The sequence below is a fragment of the Triticum dicoccoides genome, chromosome 6B, assembly GCF_002162155.2.
Source record: "Triticum dicoccoides isolate Atlit2015 ecotype Zavitan chromosome 6B, WEW_v2.0, whole genome shotgun sequence".
In the NCBI taxonomy this organism is placed as follows: Eukaryota; Viridiplantae; Streptophyta; class Magnoliopsida; order Poales; family Poaceae; genus Triticum; species Triticum dicoccoides.
Window position 1 is genome coordinate 376,587,091 of NC_041391.1, and position 25,599 is coordinate 376,612,689.

Here is a 25,599-nt window from a genome sequence, read left to right on the forward strand (position 1 = left end):
TGAGTGTGGAAGAAATTGGAGCACTGCTATTTGGTAATAGAGCATGAGGCGAAGGCAGGGTTTCTAGGTATGGCAGGCACTCGTGACCAGTCTTGACCGTGAATTCCTTGGCTACTAGCTCCAGACTTGGCGCATGCTGAGGCTTCCTGTGCAGGATGTTGCAGGATGCTGGTCATCAAGTGAATGTTGGTGGCCATGGCACTGCAAAATCTGAATTACAATTTGAAGTGCTATCTGCACTTAATCTTTTATCCCCTCTTGAATACACATGAGATCTGTGTATCATTGCATTACTGACAGTTTAAAACTACAACCATACACAGCAGCGACAGCAAGGTGAGACTTCGACCAAAGCAAATAAATTACTAGACAGCCTTGGTAGACAGTAGCCTCAAGCGCGCTAATCTCCTAGCTGCTGCCAAAATCCAGAGATGTCCTTCCTCCAGTATTTGCTTAAGGATCAGCTGCACATTAGGTTAGCCTCCATTGAGTACACAATCATTCCTATGTTACCACATCATCCAAGTACCCATCATGATCAAAGTGTGTTAGAATTAATCCGAGGCGCATAGTAGATCATCCGAGGACCAAGCAATCACACGAGCACGACACTGAGATTTGTTAACGAGGTTCACCATCGTGGCTACATCCCCGGGGCCTGACTATGGGGGCTCCTCCCCATGACACCCCTACAATACCGCACCCCGGCCGCCTGGGCCCTAGCACACGACGCCGGCTCCCCTGCGTGTCTGTGCTATTATGTTGGCATAGGTTAGATCGTGTGTCTACCTTCTCATTATATAAGAGTCCTAAGATATAGGTGTCCTACTCGAACATGTCTTTGGACCCTATGTACACACAGTCCAAATTCAAATCCAACTGTAACCTACCTTGTACAAATATTCGACACAATTTTAACAAACTCCACCTTGACGAATATTCTTCACCACCTTGGATTCATCCATGCGTCGCACCTCCGTGTACATTGGACTTGAGATTATATCATGCTCAGGTCACTACGCTCTCCTGAATCCACCTGTTCTCCACCAAGCACTTAATCTTTCACATTTACATATTTGCTTCATAAAGCTCTCAAGCTTCCTAATCATCAAATTGTTTTTCCTTAAACCATTAACAGGAATAACAACATGTATTCCTGTCTTGAAACAGGCTTCACCCCGCTTTATAGATTACAGGTCCAAGTGCAGGAAAAGTAAAGATAACTGCTGGGGCAACAGCACAAACATGCCCTAAAAGAAAGAGGAAAAAACCCACCAAGTGTCCGGTAGATCAGTGACTATGAGGCATAGGAAGAAGTTGTCCTGCCTCAGTCATCGCGTCCAACATGCGGCCAAGCCGGTCCCGGTCCCACTGTCTAGAGAGTGGGTGCCAGTGCTGCAGAAAGGCTAGAAATTTGAAAATAGAATCAGTGGCCTGCCGTAAGAAAACACACTCAACATGGTACATGGTACATATATGCATGAAACCCCTCATCCAACGTGGTAATACAAAATGGTATAATAAGCCCAATATATATCGAACGTCCACCAACTGTCATGTTCAGGAGATGCATCTTCGACCAGAGGTCCAGGATTCAGTATGTGCACATTTTCTTTAACTCATAATAGTGGTAGTTTGTCAGTGATCTATTGAGTTGTGGGCATACAGATTACTTGTGGTATGATTTCTTGATGGTGCACATTTTTATTTGGGAATGTGCAGGTTGTCTCGCCAGAATTTACTTTTTATGACAGTTCAAAGTTAACAATGGATGATTCCTTGCACATCGAGAAGCTTCTTCGTGCCAAGATGGATTTCAGTTTCATGTTTGTCTTTTCTCTCTAGTTCCACTAAACCATTTTTTTCGTTTATGTCACTGTAGATCTACTACTCCCTCCGTCCCATAATGTAAGACGTTTTTTTGACACTAGTGTAGTGTCAAAAAATGTCCTACATTATGGGACGGAGGGAGTAGTTTCTCTCCTTACTGATATAAACTCTTACATGTAAACAGGTATGCTTCAAAAGAAAAAGACATATGGGCTCGATCGGTCGTTAAAGACCTGACAATAGAAGCTGGTTCCGGTCTTCTTGTTCTTGAGCCAGTAGATTTTTCCTGGAAATATACTTCAGTCAGTGAAAAGACAAACATAATATTGACATCTTCAGAAATATGCATCCATCTTTCTCTCGGTGTTGCTTCTCTCATGCTCAAACTGCAAAATCAGACCCTTGCAGCTTTGCAGTTTGGCAATATTAACCCACTGGTTTCTTGCACCAACTTTAAGCGAGTTTGGGCGTCACCAGAAGGTACTTATGTGTTAGTTCATCTAGTTTTTGTTGCAAGACACATTAGTGTTTTTTTGTTTCTTTTTGTTCAACTGGTTACACCCCCTGTTAATTTAATTGATCAATCATATATTGTAGGTGATCTACCTGGTTACAATCTCACCTTCTGGAGGCCACAAGCTCCTTCGAATTATGTTATTTTGGGTGATTGTGTGTCCTCAAGGTAATTTTCCCTCTGAGAACTGCCACCTGGTGACATTATGTTTCTGTTGTGAAGTGTGCGCTGGGTATTAGTAGCACTGTACCAGCAACTTTGATAGTCATATCAGTCTGCGCTCAGTGACCCAGATAAACACTAGGATGGAGTCAAGGAGTTCTGCAGCCATGCCACCACCAGAGAGTCAATGACACTCCACTTCTTTCACTCTTCACTTGCCCTGTTCGCTGGTTCATCGACTTCCCCTCTGACATAGCCTTCCAGCCCCTTTGTCCTCAATATTAGCAATGCCCTTCTGGACCAGCTTAGGTAGTTTGTGACCCCTTCCATCTTGATTTCATTTGGCATCAATTCTATTTTCTGTATCACCTCAGGCTGAGGAACAAGCGTACCTGGGGAAGGCACACCCTCTGCCTTGACAGTGATGAGCTCAGCTAGCTTCTCCAATGCCTTTACCAACCCCTGGTTGTCCCCCATCTTTCCAAGCTTGAATCACACCACTAGCAACCTCCAGCAACCACTGCTCCCCACTTTCAACCTCTCTACTACCTTCTCCCCTCAGATCTGGGATTCCACCTCTCCTTCTTCCACACAAGCCTTCTCCTCTCAGACAATCGCCAGCAAGCACCACCAGCCAACCACCATCACCACTGCTGGGATTAGGAACCCAAGCTCTGACACCATGTAGAATCAGGGGAGAGAGGGGTGGCGGCTGGGATAGAGAGATAGCCTGGTATTGTATTCTATTGGAGTTAGGGTTCCCTGTACAAGGGGTCAGCACATATATAGGCTGCTGGGTTACATGGGCCACATGGGCCACATGGGCCATAAGCGCACACACACACACACACACACACACACACAAGTACAGATAAGACACAGCCCAACAGTGTGCAATCCCGAAGCATGCCCAAAGAGCCCAAGCAAGCGACAAACGACAAGTAACTCCTGCTCTGGAGGGCAAAAGATGATAACATCGTCTGCGTAGATGGAGCGACCTGACTTCCCTGGCCTTGGCCAACAACATGTTGAGTGTGTCAATCAGCAACACAAACAATATCACGAAAAGCGGGTCGCCTCGCCGGAGGCCCTTGTGGTGCCAAACCGGCGGCCTTGGCTCGCCATTGATGGCAATCCACTCATGGAAGCGCGGGCCAAAGCCAACCTTAGCAGTACCTCGTAGTTGCGCAAGGCTCCCCCAATTGGTGCAAGTATCAACATGAAGTTATCATTGATGCAGCGTTTCGAGATGAATGTGCACTGGTTCCCCTCGACCAACGCCCCAATCTCGGCGACAACCTGGTGGCCAGGATTTTGGCTACGAGCTTCACGGAGATGTGAATTAGGCTAATCCGTCAGGGCCGACCGGCCGAGGCGTCTGGTCTCTTGGGCAGCAGGATTAGGAGGGCCTGATTCAGACCCTCGAACACCCCCGCCCCCACAGAAGAGTGCAACTTGGCGAAAGCATCCATGACACCGTCCTTCACGGTCCCCCAACAGGCCTGAAGAAACTCCGCCGTGAATCTGTCCAGTCTCGGCGCCGTCCCTAGCGGCATCCGACGCACCACCTCCCATATCTCCATAAAGGGGGCATCAAGGTTCGCCAAGTCCTGCGAGCGTGATCCTAGGAAGTCTAGGTTCAGTGAGGCTGCTCAGGAGGCCTTGGCCATGGGCTGTGCAATACAGACAAGTTGCTCCTCTTAACAGTTGTGTCAAATGGAGGAGTTTAGTGATATACCAGGCCAGGTTTTAGAAAATCAGATCCAGCATGGTCTGATAACCAAGCTATGTTAAGAACAGCTTTTTGAGTCAAGGAAGCCACTTAATATAAGTGGGGTTTCAAAACCTGGCAGTAACTACATGCAAGACTTGCCTACACCTTAAGATTATCGTAAATGAGGGACATGTAGTTATAAATTCTACTTTGTTATTTCCATAATCCATTGCCTCAACTAGCAGTTACAATAAGGTTCATAATAACAATGCCCATTGACCTATTTCACCTTTTTTTGTTAGTTCTATGCCTAGTCTGTTTGGCAGAGAAGCTAATGAAAAATGCATTAGTTTCTACTGTGTTCTAAGACATAAAAAATGTTGAGTATAAAAGATGCAATAGAATTTCAGTTCTGTGAGAAGTAATATGTACATTTTTTAGGCAGTTCGCTGATCTGGTTGCTATCTTTCCCCTTTAATCTTTCATCTTTCTCCTGCTAATGCTAATATAATGTGTGACTTTGCCTTTTTCGGTATATAATGTGTGACTTTGCCTTTTCAGGTCTGTGCCACCTTCTCAGGTTGTGGTTGCTTTAAGCAACACCTATGGCCGTGTGCGGAAACCTCTTGGTTTTAGGCTTGTACATACATTACCTGGATCTCTAGACTTAGTGGATTCCAAGAAGTCAAGTGAGCAAAATGACTGTTCAGTCTGGGTTCCTGTGCCGCCACGTGGATACTTAGCTCTAGGATGTGTGGTAAATAGTGGAAATCAGCCACCTTCCAATAATGTTGTGTACTGCCTTCGTTCTGATCTAGCGACTTCTGCAACATTTTCAGACTGCATACACACACTCTTGTCTGCTCCTGGGTAATGACATCATCATTCTTTTTTATTTGGCCTGCCATTGTGTTGTTTGATTGTTTCACTTCATGAAAAGAGTTTCTAGAACCTACCCAGAGTTTGAATGAAAACACCAACAGTGGTATCATGGATTCGCTTTTTATCCTTTTTCTGCAGAATACTTTCTGGATTTAGCATCTGGCGTGTGGACAATGTGATTGGCACATTCCATGCACACAGTTCTGCAAACCAACCCAGTAGAACAGAAGCTCTTGATTTGCATCATGTTCTGCTAAGGAATCCAAATTGCTATATCATTAAAGATCTGGCTGCAGATTCTCCTGTTCGGAGTGACCAGCCAACTGATCAATTAAGTAATCCTAAGAGTACTTCTGGGTGGGATGTTGTTAGAACTTTGTCAAGACCAAGTAGCTATTGCACGTCTACTCCACATTTTGAAAGGATATGGTGGGATAAAGGTGGCGACTCAAGGAGGCCATTTTCAATATGGCGGCCATTACCTCGTTTCGGCTTCGCTCCAGTTGGCGACTGTATAACTGAAGGGTAATGATTTCTTAATATAGACATATAGTTTTCAAATACTCCGTGCTTTCTGATACTTGTTCACATATTTCATGATTCTTTCAGGCTTGAACCACCTACACTTGGCATTCTTTGCAAGTGTGACGACAAGATAGTTTCTGAAAAGCCTGTACGATTCATGAAAGTAGCACAAATTGACAAAAAGGGCATTGATGACATATTCTTGTGGTATCCAGTGGCACCTCCTGGATACGCTTCTCTTGGATGTGTTGTGACAAAAACAGATGAGATGCCAAGCAAGGATTCCATTTGCTGCCCTAAGTTGGGTTTGGTGAATCAAGCAAATATCTCAGAGGACCCTATCTCAAGGTCTTCCAGCTCAAAGGGACCTAACTGCTGGAGCATCTGGAAAGTTGGAAATCAGGTTATCTGTTATGTTTGAATCAATTTCTTTATACATTATTAGCTCATGGTTGTATGAATCCAACACTCTGTGATGTTTTAGGGATGTACTTTCCTTGCACGGCCTGATCTGAAAAAACCATCAGCTCGATTGGCATACAGTATTGCAGATCATGCTAAGCCAAAGGCACCTGACAATGTTACTGCTGAGTTGAAGCTGGGATCTTTGTCAATCAGCATCCTAGATAGCTCGTGTGGAATGGTGCGTAGGCATGCTAAATTATGTTTCTTGAAATGGAAAGAAATTGTTGAAATATTTGTATTTTCTAGTTACATAATTTCTGAATATTTAGGTCACACCAATTTTCGACACTACAATCTCGAGTATAAATCTTGCAACACATGGGAGATTTGAGACAATTAATGTCGTGTTGATCTGTTCAATTGCTGCATCCACATTCAATAGACACTTGGAAGCATGGGAACCTTTGGTTGAGCCATTTGATGGAATATTCAAGTAAGTTCTACTTGACTGTTTTCTTGTTTCCATCCACCTGACAAAATTCTACTGTTCTGACAAATCCACTGTTTCTGCACTACATTATATTTGTTCAATCTTTATTTTAGGTTGGAAACATATGATACCAGTGAGCACCCTCCTTCCAAAGTTGGTAAGAGGATTCGTGTTTCTGCAACAAGTCCTCTAAATGTCAACCTGAGTTCTGCAAATCTTGATTTGCTTATCGAAACTTTAATTTCATGGCGAAGACAAATTGATCTTGAAAATAGATCATCAATCAGAAATGAGGTTTCATCTATCATTTCAACTAGTTGACTATTGCTGCTTTTTGTAAACTTCCTGTAATGATTTATATTCTCTCTCCACCTGTTTTTCAGGATTCTTTGGAAAATTTAAAAATAGCTGACAATTTGTCCAGTTCTGCGTTGGATGAAGATGATTTCCAGAGGGTAGTTTTCGAGAACAAATTAGGATGTGATGTTTATCTTAAGAAACAAGAAGATAATGAAAACACTATTCAGCTATTACAGCATGACAATCAAATTTCACTGTTGATGCCGCCTGCGAGGTTTTCCGATAAGCTAAATGTATTGTCAAATTCTACGGAAGCAAGATATTATGTTGTCATACAGATCTTTGAGTCCAAGGTCATACTTGCACTTATGTTATGCTTTGCACAGGCAACTTCTCGGTATGGCACTCACAATATGTTTTTTCTACATGACAGGGCTTGCCTATCGTAGATGATGGTAATGATCATAGCTACTTCTGTGCTCTGCGCTTGCTCATAGGAAGTCAGACTTCTGATCAGTACAAGGTATTCCCACAGAGTGCCAGGACAAGATGCGTAAACCCTGTGAAAACAGCTGAGTTACAGACACATCATGCTAAGTGGAATGAACATTTTATATTTGAAGTTCCAGAACAGGTAATTTTCCAGTAGTGGTTTCAGTGAAATTTATTTGATGATTCACCCTTTTAATGGAAAATCTATGGTGGGACGAGCCCCACATTGCTTTAGAGAGCGACAGGTTGTTAATAGAGCAGTCCCTATAAGGGAGAGAGATATGCATGCATGCATAATCTTACACCTCGCGTTGACATCATCAACATTAATTGCTAAATTTGATTTATTGAAATGATTTATCTCACAAGCTGTTAATCAGATTAGTGATATGTCTTCACTGGCGAGTTCGTGTTGATGAGGGCTTCAAAATAAGATCCTGTATTGGCATGTTTAGATGATTTTTTGTCGCCACCAGTTACCAGATTATAGTACGTGGTTACCATATTTAGCAACACACAGTTTCCACAATAATATGAATGGTCACCAGGCAATAATTTACATGTGTTATTAGGCATTCCATTCCTTTTGTACAGCTACAAAGTGAGTTTTTCAAATATTACAAGTATAAAATGATAATGTCATAAAAGTAGTATAGTGCAAGTCTTACACTAATGGAGAATGGCATCCCATCATCTGATAACTAAGTATATTTAAATCTGGTAAGTGAAATTAATCTGGTAACTACTGGTGAAAAAAAGTTGCCAAAACATATCGATATTGAATTTAGTTTCGAAGATCTCGCCACGGTGAAACCAACAGGGAAAGCGGATCATCAATCGGATTAATGGTTTGAGAGATAAAAGTCTTCTAGTGTAGTCCTCACATAAGACACCATGGGCACGTCCCCCCACATAGCACAGTCATTCTTTTTATGCCTGTCTTGTAGTACCGTGGCCAGATCATAGTGTAATAATTTCTCATAGCCTAGTAGGCCCGGTCGGACCTTATTATATCTTATTCGTGAAATATTTCACATCTTCTTGTATGAGTGTATTAGTAGGATTGCATTAATTGTTATTTCATGGGCTTTGCAGGCATCAGCTAATTTAGAGATTGAGGTAACAAATTTGGCATCAAAGGCTGGCAAAGGTAATTTTATAATAAAAACTGTATGGCATTTAGCAGCTTGCTCTTGATTTTTTGTTCATATTTCCTGTCAAATCCATTTATAAGATCATTATGTATTTCTTATTGGTTGTTTCTTCTTAACAGCAAAATACTGATTCCATTTTTCTGACTTCCAATTTTTTCTTTGCCTCTTTCCTTCGGAACTACCCGTTTGCCTACTGTCTGTTATATCTGAACTAAATCTTACACTTGCATGGGAAATTTGGATACTAGAGAGTAATGTTTAGGATTTGAATAACACCCTTCATTCATTTGTAAGGTGAAGTACTTGGTTCTTTGTCAATCCCTATTGGAAGGGGAACAACAACATTGAAACGAGCTGCTTCTATCAGAATCCTTCAGCAAGCTGCTGATGTCAAGCGAGTAATGACATGTCCTCTTACTGGGAAGGTAGTTCTTTTGTTTTGTAGAACTTGCTGAGCTATTTTGACAATGTTAAAGAACCTTTTTTAATTTATATTATATTTGCTCATCAGTTAGTATCCTTAATTACTTTACATCAACTTAAGCATATTTAACATTTTGTAGGCCACAGGACTCGATGAGGGAGACAGGAAAGGCTGTGGTGCTTTAGTACTTTCATGTTGTTACATAGAACGATCTACTCAAACAGACTTCCAGAGCTGGAAAGACAGCATAAGCAATGCAGAAACTGGTTTCTGGGTAGGGCTTACCCCAGATGGTCCATGGGAAAGTTTTACTGCAGTTTTACCACTGTCAATCATCCCAAAATCACTTAATAGTAATCACTTTGCGTTTGAGATCACCATGAGAAATGGAAAGAAACATGCAACTTTGAGGTCCCTTGCTGTTATTGCTAATGATTCTGACATAAAACTTGAAGTTTCTGTATGTCCCATAAACAAGCTTAATAGCTCCATGATAAATGATAAATCAACCAGTTCCACCAACAACGTTGATGAAGTATTTGAAAACCAGTGGTATCAACCCACTTCAGGATGGACAAGTAACCATTCTAGTGATCATGGAATTGAGTTGGGGCAATGGAGCACTAAGGACTGCTCTTACTCATCTAAGGTAATTTCTTTTGGGCCCGTTGATCAAGGAAATCAATCTTTCCTTTATTTGAGGAAATAGACATTATATTTGGTTTTAGGTTACGCAAAAAATGACATATATTATAACAAAAGTTATTAGCTTCTAATCTAACAAAACTATGCAACTTATTATGAAGGCATTCTTTGAACCCCGTCTTCCACCTGATTGGAAGTGGACTTCACCGTGGAAAATCGAAAAATCTACTTCCGTAGATTGTGATGGATGGGCATATGCTGCTGATATTCAAAACTTAAACTGGCCGTCATCCTGGAGATCTTCTAAATCACCACATGACTATGTTAGACGAAGGCGTTGGGTACGTTCGAGGCAGCTATTGCAAGAACAAAGTGTGGAAATAGCTAGGAATGTAGTTGCTATTGTGGATCCATATTCATCTACAGCGTTGCCTTGGACAGCCATGATCAAAGATATGGATTTGTGCTTGCAAGTTCGGCCTTTTTCTGTAAAATCAGACGAATCATACAATTGGAGTCAGGTTCTTTCACTAGGTTGTGACAGCCTACCTAAGCAGCAGCAGTCTTCACTTTCTAGGCAAAGCACCATGAAGCAATCATCTGTTCCATCAAGGAATTCTGTTCTTAGGCTTGCTGAGCTCGAGAAAAAAGATGTTCTTTCATACTGCTCCCCTCTTGTTGGTATCAAACAATATTTCTGGCTTAGTGTTGGAGTTGATGCTTCCATTGTTCATACGGACTTAAATATGCCTGTTTACGACTGGAAGTTCTCTTTCAATTCAATTCTTAGACTTGAAAATAAGCTTCCATATGAAGCTGAGTATTCTATTTGGGAGAAGTCAGCTGAAGGTAATATGGTTGAAAGACAGCATGGTATTGTATCGTCAGGTGGAAGCGCATTCATTTATTCAGCAGATATTCGGAAATCCATTTATCTCACACTGTTTGTTCAAAATGACTGGATTTTAGAAAAGGTAATGCATTTGTGTCTCTGTAGAACATTTCCAAACCAAACTAATGGATCATGGTTCTTCTTATGATAGTGTAGTTAGAGATCTATAGCACATAGGTGTGATAAATCCACTGGTTTCTGGAATACGCTTTGTACTATCCTGCTGTTCCCATCTCTTTTTCTTCTTACCAGACAGATCACTAATTTATGTTACCTGCCTTGCATGTATACTTACTTGAGGGATTAAAGTAATTTATCCATTTCTCATTCCTTTTAGGATGCTGAACTGATAATGGACTTGCTGTCCCTGGAACACGTTTCTTCTTTCTGGATGGTTCAGAAACGAACCCAGAGGTTTGAAGCTTTTATTCTTTCAGCTTTTCCTAGTAGAATTTCACGAACAGTAATTTGAGTACAACCGAGATGTAGTTTTTACATTTCAGCTTTTCTTCAGATGGTGTCCAAACAAACAACCTATGTAGCCACAGTATTTTTTGCATTTTGTTTTGGGAAATGCCGCATCACATTTGTTGCCATGTGTTACACAATTCTGTACAACTTAAATTTGGTCCCATTCATAACGTTTGGTTTTCTGAAGCCCTCTGCTCTCTGATTACACGATATTCATATCAATATATGCCACACCGGCTGGTTATGAAGGTGCATTAGCTTGTATTGTTCTTTTGGGATCCATTTAAAATTCTCCATAACAGTTTGATCTAGCAATCTAGCATCCACTCTTGCGTTTTCTTGCATAAAAACTTATTTTCAGTATAGAAAAAACCTGCATGATCTGGTCAAAATACTCCCTCTGCCCCGAATTACTTGTCGTAGAAATGGATGCATATAGAATTAAAAATACGTCTAGATACATCCATTTATGCGACAAGTAATTCCGGACGGAGGGAGTATGTGACCTGTTTCTTCTTTTGAAAGAAAAATAGGTGACCTTTTGGATTTAGTTTGTAGTCAATCACTTTCCTAACTGCTCCCTCCGTCCCAAAATAAGTGACTCAACTTTGTACTACATCAGTAACATATATATTGCGTTCAAAATAGCTTATATTTATCAACAAATATCCAAACACCATATATTTTGAGTAAAAACAGTACATATTTATTGATAGGCGCGCTAGGTTGATAATACTTGACTGAGTGTTCTATATTTTTTTATGTTAACTATGATTATGGACCCAATTGTTTAGTATTTCTAATGTTTTTCGCTTGTGTATCAAATTAGGAAATTGCGTGTTAGTGTTGAACATGATCTCGGAGCAAGTGATGCTGCACCAAAGACGATAAGATTATTTGTTCCATATTGGATAAAAAACAATTCTTCCATTCCACTAGCTTATCGTATTGTGGAAATTGAACAAGCAGTAAATGCAGATGTAGACTCACTGAGCAGACCGGACTCACTCAGCAGACCAGACTCATTGAGCAGAGTGGCTAAATCTTCAAAATTTTCCCTCAGATATTCTTCAAAATCTCTTGTCAGAAGAGGCAGCGTATCACAGAAAAACACACAAATATTAGAAGTTATCGAAGATTGTGCTATGAACTATATAATGCTTTCACCACAGGATTATGTGAACAGCTCGACAAATACGCGCGAGTCTCGGGATAACACCTTCCGCCCGGCACAGGTTGCGATTTGTGTGGCTGTTGGAAGATGCAAACAGTACAGTATTGGAGTGTCCCTCTTTGAGCTCGAGAACAAGGTTGACAATGCTATATTACACACATTTGATTATGCTTTTAAGCACTACACTTTGCTGATTCAGTGCCATTTATCTGGTGCAGGAGAATGTCGATGTTAAAGCATTTGGTTCTGATGGATCATATTACTGGTTCTCAGTTCAACTGAAGATGGCTTCAGATAGGACTAAGGTTTGAATATTCATGTGTTATTTTCTGCATGTTGTAGTTCATTTATGTAAATTTGAGTCCGTGGTCATATATCGGCCTGTAGAATTTATCGGGTGCCAAGTTCACTTGCCATATTTTTAGCTCTGTTCTTCTGATTTATACTATTGCCGTACGGAATTTGGAACTAGGAACAAAGACCTATTTTAATTTACAAGATTAAAATGCAGGCACTCCCATGGTAAGTAATTTGTCATAGTTGCCTCTCATTCATCTATTCCCTTGCCTCGGGCAGCATTGGATAGTGATATGTAGTCAAAGAAGGTTTAGCTCAATATATCAGTAAATATATAAGTTGGAGACAATAAATTGATATCCTGATGCATGCTGGGACCATAAAAAAGTAAAGAACAGTTCTTTTAGTAGCTATGCTTTACAAATTCTCAAACAAAATGCGCTAGGACAAATGTTTCCATGGTGTTGCTAGCGAATTCGTCATCTGGTGTTCAGCCGGAGCTTTGGCGCTTCAGGAACTTTTTATATGGGTTTCTTACCTCGGTCTGAGTTTTGTTCGTATTGCTTTCTGTGTGGTGTGAGTTCTTAGTTTGTTCCTTAGGGGTGCGCCTTGAGGTGTGTTTGGGTTGAGGGAGTTTCTGCCCTCACCCTTGTACATATTTCTTTCTTCTTAATGAAATAATACGCAGCTCTCCTGCGTGTTTGAGAAAAAAAAATTCTCAAACAAAATCAGTATGCAAGGGTTTCTAGGATATAAAGCTAACTGTATTGGTAAGAATGTGTTCATATTTAACCGCAGAGTCTATTTATGTCTGTTACAATTATACTTCATATCTTCACTCTTGAGCTATTTCTTTTACCCTTTTTAGATTATTTTTGTTGGTTTTGTTAACTGCCTTCGAACTGTGAACCTTGACACAAGTTATTCTGTGTGAGATTGTTAGTACTTGTTTCTAATAGAATGTTATTGTGATATGGAATCAGCTGCCCCTTCTCTATGATGAAGTGCTACTGCTTACACAGAACTTAACTCTGGATCATGTAGTTTAGGCCGGGAGACTTGTGCTGGTGCATGTTTTTTGGTTCAGATACCATCATAATCAAGATACTTTCGTCCTGCATGGCAAGTGTATACTCCGGCCTGAAAACATGCTACTTGGATGACCTTTGCCTTCCATGACCAGTGTTTGAGTGTTACACATGCCTGCAGTATTGGCATTCCTGTTAATTACCCAATTTTTATTTCTATGTTTTGTCAATTGTGCTTTAACATTAAAAGGAATCTTTTGAGGCAATGCTGTGTATGTATGCCATTGTATGCCTTTTCTTTTTCTCTTGAATAATATCTCACAGTATGATTTAAGTAAAGAATTCAGAAAAAATGTTCTACTAATGCAGGTAGTGAATTTTCTTCCGCGTGCACTTTTTATTAATAGAACTGGGAGAGGTATTATTTTATCAGAGTATCATAGTGAGGTTGAGGAGCATTTACATCCAACTGATCCTCCAAAAGTGTTCCAATGGCGTTCAGAATTTGGAAACAAATTTTTAAAGGTTATTAACTTTGAACTGGTGCCTTTTACATACTTCATGCTAATGTTTAGTTTCTTAAGTTATTTGTTTTCTTTACCTTTCTCGATTTTGTATTCTTGCAGTTGCGGATGGAGGGATACAAATGGAGTACACCATTTAGCATTGATGCTAATGGAGTTATGTGTGTGCTCATGAATAGTGTTACAGGAAATGATCAAGTTTTTGTGAGGGTAAATGTTAGAAGTGGAACAAAAAGTTCACGTTATGAAGTTGTATTTCAACTTGCTTGCTGGTCCAGCCCGTACAGGTACAGCTACTTGTCATATTTACGTCAATATCTCTTACACTTGATAAACAAATTAAAAATCACGTACACAGGGTGGAGAATCGCTCCATGTTCTTGCCTGTACGATTTCGTCAAGTTGGTGGTGATGATTATGCTTGGCGTAGTCTACCTCCAAATTCATCAGCTTCCTTCTTCTGGGAGGATCTTGGCAGAAGGCGTCTGTTGGAGGTATTGGTAGATGGAACTGATGCTACGAGCTGTATGACATATGATATTGATGCCATCATGGATCACCAGCCACTAGCTACCTCAAGTGGGCTTAAGAAGGCCTTACGTATCACTGTTGTCAAGGAAGGCAAATTGCATGTTACACAAATTAGTGATTGGTTGCCAGAGAATAGAACTCGAGGACAGATAACTGAAAGACTATTATCACCAATCTTTCAGCCATCAGAGGTCGACTGTGGGCAGTCATCTCAAGATCTTGATAGTGAATTTCATGTTACTTTGGAACTAACAGAGCTGGGCATATCCATAATTGACCATATGCCTGAGGAAGTTCTTTACCTCTCAGTCCAGCAATTATTACTTGCCTACTCATCTGGAATGGGTTCTGGAATCAATAGGTATAATCTGCTGTTGGCCTTTTGCTTTATTACTTTCTCACTGCTATATTTCTCGTTTTCTCACCTTCCTCTATGATTAGATGTTTTAAGCACTCTTTCAATGGTAGGTTTAAAGTGCGAATGCACTGGATTCAAGTGGACAATCAATTGCCTTTTGTTTCAATGCCTGTCCTCTTTTGTCCTCAGAAGACGGACAATCAATCACACCATGTGCTCAAGTTCTCTATGACGATGCAGACCAATAATTCTCTAGATTTTTGTGTTTATCCATATATTGGTGTGCAGGTGAGCTGATTTGTTTCAACATGGTTTATCAGGAAATGGTCTTTGGATTCCCACAGCTATTTTAGTTATAATTTTACAGGCTTGTCATAGCTTGTACTATCTAGTAGAGTTTTAGTTTTTTCCCCCTGTAATCTTGACTGCTGCATTCTGGACAGTTATTGTGCTATACCCGAGTGATCATGTAGATATTATGATGTCCTCAATATTCTTTTCCAGTAACAGCTGTGTATGTTTTCAGGTTCCTGAGAATTGTGTGTTTTTTGTTAACATCCATGAACCGATTATTTGGCGCCTCCACGAGATGGTTCAACACCTAAAAATTGATAGGATATGTACCTCTCAGCCTTCAGCTGTTTCAATTGATCCTATTCTGAAAATAGGGTATGCAATTTGCCGCATCTTAATAGTTTTTCCTTTTTTTTTCTTCCCTGCTGTTAATACTGAATCTTCTTTTATAGGCTTCTGAATATCTCTGAGGTCCGCTTTAGAGTATCAATGGCAATGTCCCCAACCCAAAGGCCAAGAGGAGTTCTTGGGTTCTGGTCTTCCTTGATGACTGCATTGGGGAACATGGAACACATGCCGGTAGGGCAGCGTTTTTATTTTTTATCTGTATCTTCATCTTTCATGCAATACTTATAATTCATTAACTTCTCTCTAGTTCTACAAACTGGCAACGTTTATGCTTCTGTAGTTAATTGTTTTCTATTGCTAATCTTTTTTCTTAAATGTATAAGGTCCGTATAGCTCAAAGGTACCGTGAGGAGTTGTGCATGCGACAAAGTGCACTAATGAACTCTGCTATATCTAACATCCAAAAAGATCTTCTTAGCCAACCTCTTCAACTACTTTCTGGTGTTGATATTCTTGGCAATGCCAGTAGTGCTTTGAGTAACATGAGCAAGGGTATAGCAGCACTGTCCATGGACAAGAAGTTCATTCAGGGCCGGATGAGACAGGTACATCAATGATTGTTCCTATGTTCATATGCGTGTGACAAAACTGGTGCGAGTTGTACCTAAAACAAATTGCAATGCTGCTGCTGTGTTTTCTCCAGGATAGCAAAGGCGTCGAAGATTTTGGTGATGTCATACGAGATGGAGGTGGGGCTCTCGCGAAGGGAATCTTCAGAGGTGTCACGGGCATATTGACAAAGCCCATTGAGGGTGCAAAATCTTCTGGTGTTGAGGGCTTTGTACAGGGAGTTGGAAAAGGCTTAATTGGTGCAGCTGCTCAGCCAGTGAGTGGAGTTCTTGATCTTCTGTCGAAAACCACTGAAGGTGCAAATGCTGTAAAATTGAAAATATCATCAGCTATAATGGCTGAGGAGCAGTTGCTGCGTAGACGTCTCCCCCGAGCAATTGGTGGTGATAGCTTGATCTATCCTTATGACGAGTATAAAGCAGCTGGCCAGGTAATTAGTTGTCTCTTTATAAGTCCTTGATGTATTTGAATAGCATTTTCTGAATGATATATTTTCCTTTTTTTGTTTGTGTGTGTGTGGGATTATGAAGGCTGTCTTGCAGTTAGCTGAATCTGGTACGTTTCTTGGCCAAGTTGACCTTTTTAAAGTGCGAGGAAAGTTTGCATCTACTGATGCTTATGAGGACCATTTCATACTTCCCAAGGGGAAAATTCTCTTAGTTACGCACAGAAGAGTATCGTTACTTCAGGTGAGACGGGTTTACACTCCAGTTACACTATGTTTAACAATTATTCAGTCAAAATCATTATATGCTTGGTTTCAGGTACCGATGATGACCCAGAGAAAGTTCAATCCTGCAAAGGATCCATGCTCGGTAATCTGGGATGTATTATGGGATGATCTTGTCACATTGGAGACTACTCATGGGAAAAAAGATGCTCCTGGATCCTTGCCTTCAAAGCTTATTTTGTATTTGAAGGCTAAGCCTGCGAATTCGAGGGAAGCTGTTCATTTGATCAAGTGTAATCGTGGTTCTGATCAAGCGACTATCATTTACTCATCAATTGATAAAGTCTATAGAACCTATGGCCCAAATGCAATCAAGGTACACAAAATCTTAAATACAAATGACATCTACACGTAATCACACAGCATGCCTAGTTCCAGACTAAATAGAAAATGGTTAAACTTCATGTTAATACCAAACTTTCTGTGGAGTGTGCTTAACATTGCCCGATTTAATTTAGTTAAATTTGGACCAAAGCTGAATGATTTCTGTCAACTTTCTTTAGGAATTACTGAGATGGAAGGTCCCAAAGCCATATGCCCCTCGCAATACCAACCGTCACAGTGTTCAAGATTTATCATTTGCATAGATGATATTGATCATGCAAAAGGTCAAGAAACATTATGTACACTTGTGATGTTCCAGATGGGCTGCGTTTGAGTACCCATACCTGCTAAAGCAAAGGTATTGACACTTAACTGCTCTTGTGTTGCACACCATCATTTGAGTAAAATCAAGCTTGTTTGAGTAAAATCTGGATTGCTAAATGATTAATCGACCTTATAGCCCCGTTGTTTCTCTATCACGAGCTTTGAGTATTATAATTTTAAAACTGGAGCTAAAAGGCACATTCAGCTTGAGTTCTGAAAACTTCTTCCCTGACAACTGGTATAAGTGGATCTTGCTAGCGTTATATTATGTTCCATGTATAGCCTGTATAGTTCCCCGTAGTATGAGGGGTTTCCTGCATATTTACCACCTGTACATGTATATGTCCTGGGGGTATATAGTCTTTGGCCATTGCCCCCAGGAAATACAAATTGCTATTTCCCTAACAGATCTATCATATGGTATATATGTGCTTGCAAGCACTGAGAAATCATAGAAGTTTTAGTCTTAAATATACTACTCCCTCCGATCCATATTAATTGTCGCAGCTTTGGTCCAACTTGGGAGTATCTCCTTATTTCCTTTTCTTCTTGTGGTGTAATGTTAATCCAGACGACTATAATTCTGTCTGGTACCATCTTGCTGACAGCACTGCCACATAATTAAGTTTGAAGGCTCAAAATCTAGAATGTAGCTGTGACATTTTTTCTTTGAGGAATCGTTTGTTTCGATTGGTGTTGGCATCAGAGAATGTAGTATGATTCATATTGAGCTTATGTTTTGCAGGTATTAGTTGGCTTGCAGCCCGCGTGGTTGCTAATGGATTGAAGTCGCTAAAGTAAAATAAGATATCATTTGTTGCTCGATTTGAGTGGTGATTTCCTTCCACAGTTACGGCTCTTACCTACAGGTGGGTACTACTGGCAAAGGAGAACCTGTCCACTCCGGCTAGAAACACGGAAAGCCTTTTTCTTACTAGTTTGATTTCTACTCCGTTGGGGAATAATCATATATTGGATGCTCAAGGCTCAAGAAGAAAAACGAAAAAAACAACTTGTTTAGGATATCAGGATAGCTGGTGGTGGCTCTCATGTACATAGCCTTTTTGTGATGTGAAGCCAGAGCATTATCTTTAAGCAGAACTAGATGACCCTTTGATTACATGTACATAGCCTTTTTGTGGTGTGAAGCCAGAGCATTTTCTTTAAGCAGAACTAGATGACCCTCTGCGCAAAGATCCGTTGTAGCCGCGAAGACAAGTAACCTATAACCTATGAACAGTTATGTTTTATGAATGACCCATGGAGGTGTCTTTCCCTACATGACTACAAAGAAGCCAAGCAAACTATATGAAATAAATTTCAACTAGCACAATTTATATGAAATAAATTTTAACAAACATAGTTTATTTAAAAGGTCAGCAAACCATTACAGAATTTCTCCATGCATGAAATATGGTTCATTCATTTACATGGTGCATGTGAGCCCGTTGTAGTAGAATACATGAAATATGTTTTGTTAAAAAGGCTTTTGCCCCGCTTTATGTATAAACCAGCAACCATCAACAACTCAGTACAAACTCACGCCAAGTAGAATACATGAAATATGTTTTGTTAAAAAGGCTTTTGCCCCGCTTTATGTGTAAACCAACAACCATCGACAACTCATGCCAAACTCATGCCAGTCCAACACATGCACATACCCAAGGCGGATACATTGGCATTGAGCGAAGCAACAACCCCACCCCTACCACTACAAGAGCTATTGGGGTCCTCAATCATGAACACGCCACTGCGAAGAGATGAAGTTGCCTACGATGACTCATGAGCTTCAAAGTGGTGCCTTCGGGGAAGGATATGACAAGTGTTGTCAATGCTCGAACTAAGGATCATGGTTTTCCATAGAGCAAGACGACGGGCAATGAGGACTGTATGACGTCTTCAAGAAGGGAATGAACATTGCCATCGTCGGCCTGCCTGAAGACAATAGATTTTCACCTCGACCCAACACTCATCGCCCTCGGCATATGTGCGACCGCCACCCCACCGCCATCGATCGTCACACACCCTGGCCGCCACGCTGTGCACACAACCATGTCCATCGGGTAGCACCTAAGCAGGAGCCCCGCCCACGAGCCTCGCGCTCCCACCACCAGAGCCTCTGCCCCGACCTCCAAGACCACTCCACCCCCATCAACATGGACCACTCATGTTGAGGCCGGAAAAGCAGGCCATTTTGGTATATCCGGAGCCTTGCTAGCCTAGCAGGGCAGGGGGAGGCCACAAGCAGTTGCTAGCCACGTCGCAGCCGCCGTGCCAGTCACCGTTGCCCCTGGCAACAACAAGACCCGGAGCGCCCCTGCTGCCAAGGCTAGCCAAATGTGAGAAGCGCTGAGCTGCCATGTTCCATTATCAGACGTGCCATCAACTGCAGAGCTGAACGCCTCATGAATCAGGAGGAGTGGGGTCGTTACCCTGACCAGTCAAGAGGGCCCTGTCAGGGCAGCCGCCTGCGGCGCCTCGAGGTCAAACCTGGACAAGCCGCCACGTCCGCCGTCCCCAACCTTGGCCCGCACCACCACCACCCACTGCCGCTCGCGCTAGATCTGGTCGTGCCGGACCATGCCGTCATTGTCTCTGGCACCCCAGCGCGCCTGCCACCTGGCTGTCCGCCGCGGGGAGGCAGCGCTGCCTGCCGCTTTGCTGTGGAGTCCAGTCGCAGCGCCATGTTCTGGCCCGGGACATCGGCCTGTGCCAACACCCCCCGAGCAGGAAGACACAGGGGCCACACTACCGCCGGCGGCGGCAGGGCTGTGCTTGGACGTGCCCTTTGGGCGGCGACGAGGGAGGAGGAAGGAGAAGGAGGAGCCGGGGGGGGGGATGCGGTTTGGTCTCCGTGTCGCCTTGCTGGGGGTGACATGGAGGAGGGAGGGGTCGCCTTGCTTGGCTCGAAAGACGTCGTCCTGTCGGACCTGGGAGACTCTCACGGAGAGCTAGAGAATGCTGATCCCCGGATCTAGAGCAAACACAAGTCATGACCTCCTTGACGAAGAAAGCACACCAAGCCGGCCACACCATCTCGCTCCTAGAACGTTTGAAGGCCGCAGGAAAGCCGCCGAGCAACAACAGAGAGGCAAACAGAAGGACAGCGAGAGGCACTGCAACTGCTGCTGGCCAAAACACCCACCTTCAGCAACCCTACGCCCGAATCCACACTCCCCTGGCAACGCCTCCATGGAGGAAACGACACACACGACGACGCCGCTGCCCATCGGCCGGATTTTGGGTTTTCACCCGGGAAAGGAAACATAGGTGGGGAGAAGAAGACCACGACACCGCCTCCAAGAAGGAAACATCGCCCAAGGCTGACGTCGCTGCCGGGCAGAGCCAGCCGGCCAGGGGTCCCCCCGGTCCCGATCTGCACCACCAGCCCCAAAGTACACCGGATCTAGCGACCAGCCGCGGGAAAACAGGCGCAGAGGGGGGAGGGAGCGAAGTGGGCTCGTCAAACCTCCAGATATGGCGAGGAAGGAGGCCTCCATGTTGTAGCCACCGGGCGTCGACGCCCCACCGCCCCCGCAGTCGAGGATGCCGGCCAGAGCCCTCCGCGAGCACCGTTCAGGGTAAGAACGACGACGCCGCGCCGGCAGGGGCCTCCGCCCCAGGGATCCAGATCCTCCATAGCCGGAATGACGAGGGCCTCGCCGCCACCGTCACTAGAGGCCGCGCGGGCTTGTCCGGTGACCACCTCAGGTGGCGACGAGAAGGAAGGGGAGGGGTGGGGGAGGCGACGCTCGGGAACCCTAGTCGCCGCCCGAGTCGCCCGAGCAGGTGGTGCGGGGGCCGAGAGGGAGGGGAAGTCATCACTATCCTATCACATCGATAATAAGGATCATTAATGTGTTTCTTCATCGGATCCGCAAGAGACATCGGTCCGTCAGCATCGTGCCCTTGCTGATTAAGGCGAGCTTTTATCTCCTCCAAGCTGGTAGGTGCGTTGCCATTGAAAATGCCAGCACGGTCGATGGCATCCTTGTTGAGGATGGTAGCAAACTTGAGCTGGATAGTAGGGCAGTAGAAAATGTCACACAAAGCAATATTAGGTGGCACCATCACTATGAAAACGGGGCGATGTCCACCTGCATGAGAAAATTCATACTTCTCCCTACAGAGAATTGTGTCATGCAGAATCCTCAATTCTTTCTGCGGAAGATCACTGAGAGTGCATTGACACTTGTGCTTTTGGTGGCGTGAAGTCCTCATTGAACAAACTCTTCTGGCAATGAACAACACGCTGATCATCTTGGACAGCAGGAGGCACAGAGAATGCTTGGACGGGATCAGCAGGCATAGGTCCATCAAGATTGCACATGGCAGCTGAGTTATGATAGTAGCCATGGGCGATGGGTTGCCAATGAAAGAGACAAAATGGCTGCTATCCTTGGGCGATGCTTCGATGACAATGTTTACTAGTTTGTCGTTTTTGATCCATTGATTGACGCTCTTGATTATTGAAGGCGACATGGCTTGGACATGGGCTTGGCTTTGCGTGTTGATGCGTGCTCCAATGTCGGCAGTTGTTGTGGCTGCAATTATTTTATGTCTGATGGTCTACTTGTTGGCTCTCCTTCTCTGCCATTGCTGCTCGCGGTCTTCAACATAATGATGCTCCCATTTGGCTCCACATCCGGCGCTGTTCACAGGACCACCCGTTGGCGGATGCAATGGGTCCTTTCTGAGGGTCACATTGATCGACCGGTTAAGAGGAGTGTTCCACCTGGCTGTGGACCCTTGAGAGCTTTGAGGTTCCGCATGCTGCCTTGCCAGTTCTTCTTCAAGTCTTCTAGTTTGGTGATCGGTGGAAAATTCCCCCGACTTATAATCATAATGGTACCGGCCCCTGACATAGTAATATTTGAGGGGGTCTTTGAATTACTCGAAGTGGTTTGGGATGCCCTTTGCTGCAAGTATAGCATCCTGCTTGTCCCCCACGGGCTTCTTCCCAACAAAACCGCGACTTGTGAGGGTGTGGTTACTTAATGTGTTTGATCTCATGTCCTTCACCCATGTCGATTGGCTCTGCACCATAGGGTTCTTCGTATTTTGCATCTTGAAAATGTTCTAGTCATCTTCACTAATGGTAGGCGACTTCTTCTTGATCACAGAGTAATCTTTGTGAACCTCTTTTCTTGTGGCTAATTTCCAAGAACTCAAATTCTTTGAGAAACTTATGGATTGCATGGTTGTTCACCTGATTCTTTGGGTATGATAGGTTGTCGTACTCAGAAAACTTAAATCTAGCATGCACCCTTCTTATGAGGAGTTCTCGCAGATTATGTTTGCCTAAATCCCTTATATTGGACTCCTTGATGGAGCAGACTTCTCGAAGGATGACACCTAGGGCATTGTCGTAGTGAGAGACAACCTTCGGTGGACAAATAGGCTCACTAATGGAGTTAACTCGAGTGACCACAAGCCTGTTAGTGCCAATAGCATTTCGGCTCCTAGGTTTCCACTGCTTCTTGGTTTTTGGAGCATCCTCCACCTCCACCTCCTCCTCATCCCTACTCATGCGCCTTGGAAGGATCTGAAGCTGTTCGGACACTCATAGACAAGTAAACTTCAATCCAGGATGCCTCAAAAAGTGAAGTGAACTAGCCATGTAAAACATCCAAGTTAGGAAAAGAGTCTTGCATGTCAAGGTGAACATAGACAAACAAGGTTAGTTTGTTTTCCTTAATTCTCATAGAAAAGACTCGTTGCTGGAACCGAGAGCACTGGCGATTGCTTTCTTTCTGACCTTCAACCGAGCAATTCCACACTTTCCACTGACATCCGTATCATCTTCAGCAGTACCAGCGCCCTTATCATGATTACTATCCTCACCAGGAATATCTTTGTAGCCACTGCCTCTCACATAGTAGTCATCCGAATTTATCTCCTCATGCTGAAGATCTTCATCATAATTGTCGTTTCCTTGCGCGTCCGTAAATGCCGCTTCACTCATGTCCATATGTGTCAAAGAAGAGCCCATGTTGGACATCTACAAATAAATAGGACATATACTTAATTTGTATACAAAATACAAAATTTTGGCATGACCTTTGCTAAAAATAGGACATATTGGTTGCCAAAAATTTGACGAAACGGAACTTAATCAACGTTTCGACAAAACATTGGCAATCCTATATAGTCCTTGCAAACGAATCATCACCTACAGTACATGATTTCAACCACATTTCCTCATTTTCAAACCAAAACACTTTGGTTAATTATGTTATTTTTTGTGGGGAATATTTGAATTAATTTAAACCACACATCAAATTCCAGAATATTTGGAGCAACCAAATTTAATGGTAAATTTTAAACTCCAACTCAAATCCATTTATGATTTAATTCAATGACCAGAAATGTCATGAAAAAATGTGCATCATCTGTGGTTAGGGTTTTCACCTTTTTCCATGAAAATGAACATTTTTGAAGGGCATTTTGGGTTCATTGAAAAATATTTTAAGTTGAACCTATTTGAATTAGTTTGGTGCTAGGGTTTGGATCATTCCCCAATTCAAATTTGAATGAAATTTAAACATGATGCAAGCATGCCTAGGTAGTCTAGGTGCTACTAGACTAGGGATGTGACAACTCGCCCCCACTCGAAAGAATCTCATGCCGAGATTCAGAAGGCGTAGGAAAAAGAGCGGGGGTACTCCAGTCGACGATGATCCTCTCATTCCCAAGTATTTCTCTCTCAGAATGATGAGACCACTTAACCTTGAGAAATTTGATGTTCCGACGTCGAGCAATATGTTATGCCTGATCAAGAATATGAAAAGGGTACTCTCGATATGTGAGGTTATCTTGTGGATCAAGCGTTTCATGGTCCACTCCGCGGATGGGATCTGTGAAGCAACACCTGAGTTGAGATACATGGAAGACATCATGGGCTCGGGAAAGATGTGGGGGTAGTTCCAATTGGTAGGCAACCTCTCCTTGTTTAGCGAGAATGCGGAAAGGACGATGTAACGAGGACCCAACTTGCCCTTAATACCGAAATGATGGGTACCCTTCAAAGTGGTAACCCGAAGGAAGCCTTCTCGTCAACCTCATAGGTTACTTCCTTATGATGATGGTCATACCGACTCTTCTGACGAGACTGGGCTATCTTCAAATTCTCATGAATAGTGCGAACTTGCTCTTCTGCCTCATGGATCATATCCGGTCCAAAGAATTGTCTTTCACCGGTTTCTGAACAGTTCAAAGGTGTTCGACATTTTCATCCATATAGAATCTCGAAGGGTGCTTTCTTGGGAATGGATTGGTAGCTATTGTTATAAGCAAACTCGGTGAAAGGAAGACACTTCTCTCAATCCATACTGAATGAGATAACACAAGCTCTAAGCATGTCTTCGAGAATCTGGTTGACAATTTCCACACTCGACTGATGGTGGTAAGTGGTACTCAAGGAAAGATGGGTTCCCATGGTAGTGTGGAAACTCTCCCAAAATCGGGAAGTGAAAAGACTTCCACGGTCAGCATTGATCTCTAGTGGAACACCATGAAGTGACACTATACGAGATATATATAAGTCAGCTAGCCGACTAGCAGTTATACTCTTTCTAATAGGGAGGAAGTGAGCCACTTTAGAAAGACGATCAATGACTACGAAGATGACATTATTCCCTTTCTTGGTCCTGGGTAAGCTGGTGATGAAGTACATACCAACTTTGTTCCATTTGCACTCAGGAATAGCTAAAGGCTGAAGGGTGCTAGCAGGCCTCTGATGCTCTACCTTATGACAAACGTCACGGTTAGCAATGAACTCAACGATTTCTCTCTTCATCCTAGTACACAAGAACCTCTGGCGTAGGTCCTGATACATTTCAGTACTATCGGGCTGAATCGTTAGAGGAGATTCATGAGCCTCCTTAAGGATCAACTTTCAATGACGTTGACCCTTGGGAACCACCAAGCGGTTCTCAAGGAAAACAACACCTCAATCATCTAAAAAAAGCTACCAACAATTCCCTTCTCCGTTTCTTTTGATCCGAGTAATACCCGTGTCATACAGCTGGATAGCTATGATCTGATCCTCCAGAGTAGGTTTCGCCACCAAAGTAGAAAGAGATCTGTGAGGAACAATGTGAAGGTTAAGCTTATAGAATTCCTCATGGAGAAGTGG

General features: G+C 42.8%; 1 protein-coding gene across 1 annotated transcript in view; it reads left to right on the forward strand.

Annotated features, from left to right (window-relative positions):
• The window catches only part of LOC119326650, a 69,454-nt gene extending 50,713 nt beyond the window's left edge, over positions 1-18,741 (forward strand). The window contains exons 36-65 of the mRNA XM_037600265.1: positions 1,723-1,826; positions 2,015-2,310; positions 2,428-2,512; positions 4,782-5,090; positions 5,241-5,627; positions 5,712-6,030; positions 6,112-6,270; positions 6,362-6,525; positions 6,636-6,816; positions 6,906-7,175; positions 7,256-7,456; positions 8,410-8,464; positions 8,763-8,893; positions 9,032-9,541; positions 9,699-10,511; positions 10,767-10,843; positions 11,730-12,210; positions 12,293-12,379; positions 13,769-13,924; positions 14,026-14,210; positions 14,282-14,815; positions 14,923-15,100; positions 15,339-15,481; positions 15,559-15,685; positions 15,838-16,059; positions 16,158-16,514; positions 16,615-16,773; positions 16,849-17,130; positions 17,318-17,496; positions 18,208-18,741. Of these exons, the coding sequence (XP_037456162.1) occupies positions 1,723-1,826; positions 2,015-2,310; positions 2,428-2,512; positions 4,782-5,090; positions 5,241-5,627; positions 5,712-6,030; positions 6,112-6,270; positions 6,362-6,525; positions 6,636-6,816; positions 6,906-7,175; positions 7,256-7,456; positions 8,410-8,464; positions 8,763-8,893; positions 9,032-9,541; positions 9,699-10,511; positions 10,767-10,843; positions 11,730-12,210; positions 12,293-12,379; positions 13,769-13,924; positions 14,026-14,210; positions 14,282-14,815; positions 14,923-15,100; positions 15,339-15,481; positions 15,559-15,685; positions 15,838-16,059; positions 16,158-16,514; positions 16,615-16,773; positions 16,849-17,130; positions 17,318-17,401 (7,056 nt within the window). The 3' untranslated portion in view covers positions 17,402-17,496; positions 18,208-18,741. The remainder of the gene's footprint in view (positions 1-1,722; positions 1,827-2,014; positions 2,311-2,427; positions 2,513-4,781; positions 5,091-5,240; positions 5,628-5,711; positions 6,031-6,111; positions 6,271-6,361; positions 6,526-6,635; positions 6,817-6,905; positions 7,176-7,255; positions 7,457-8,409; positions 8,465-8,762; positions 8,894-9,031; positions 9,542-9,698; positions 10,512-10,766; positions 10,844-11,729; positions 12,211-12,292; positions 12,380-13,768; positions 13,925-14,025; positions 14,211-14,281; positions 14,816-14,922; positions 15,101-15,338; positions 15,482-15,558; positions 15,686-15,837; positions 16,060-16,157; positions 16,515-16,614; positions 16,774-16,848; positions 17,131-17,317; positions 17,497-18,207) is intronic.
• Positions 18,742-25,599: the final 6,858 nt, after the last annotated feature.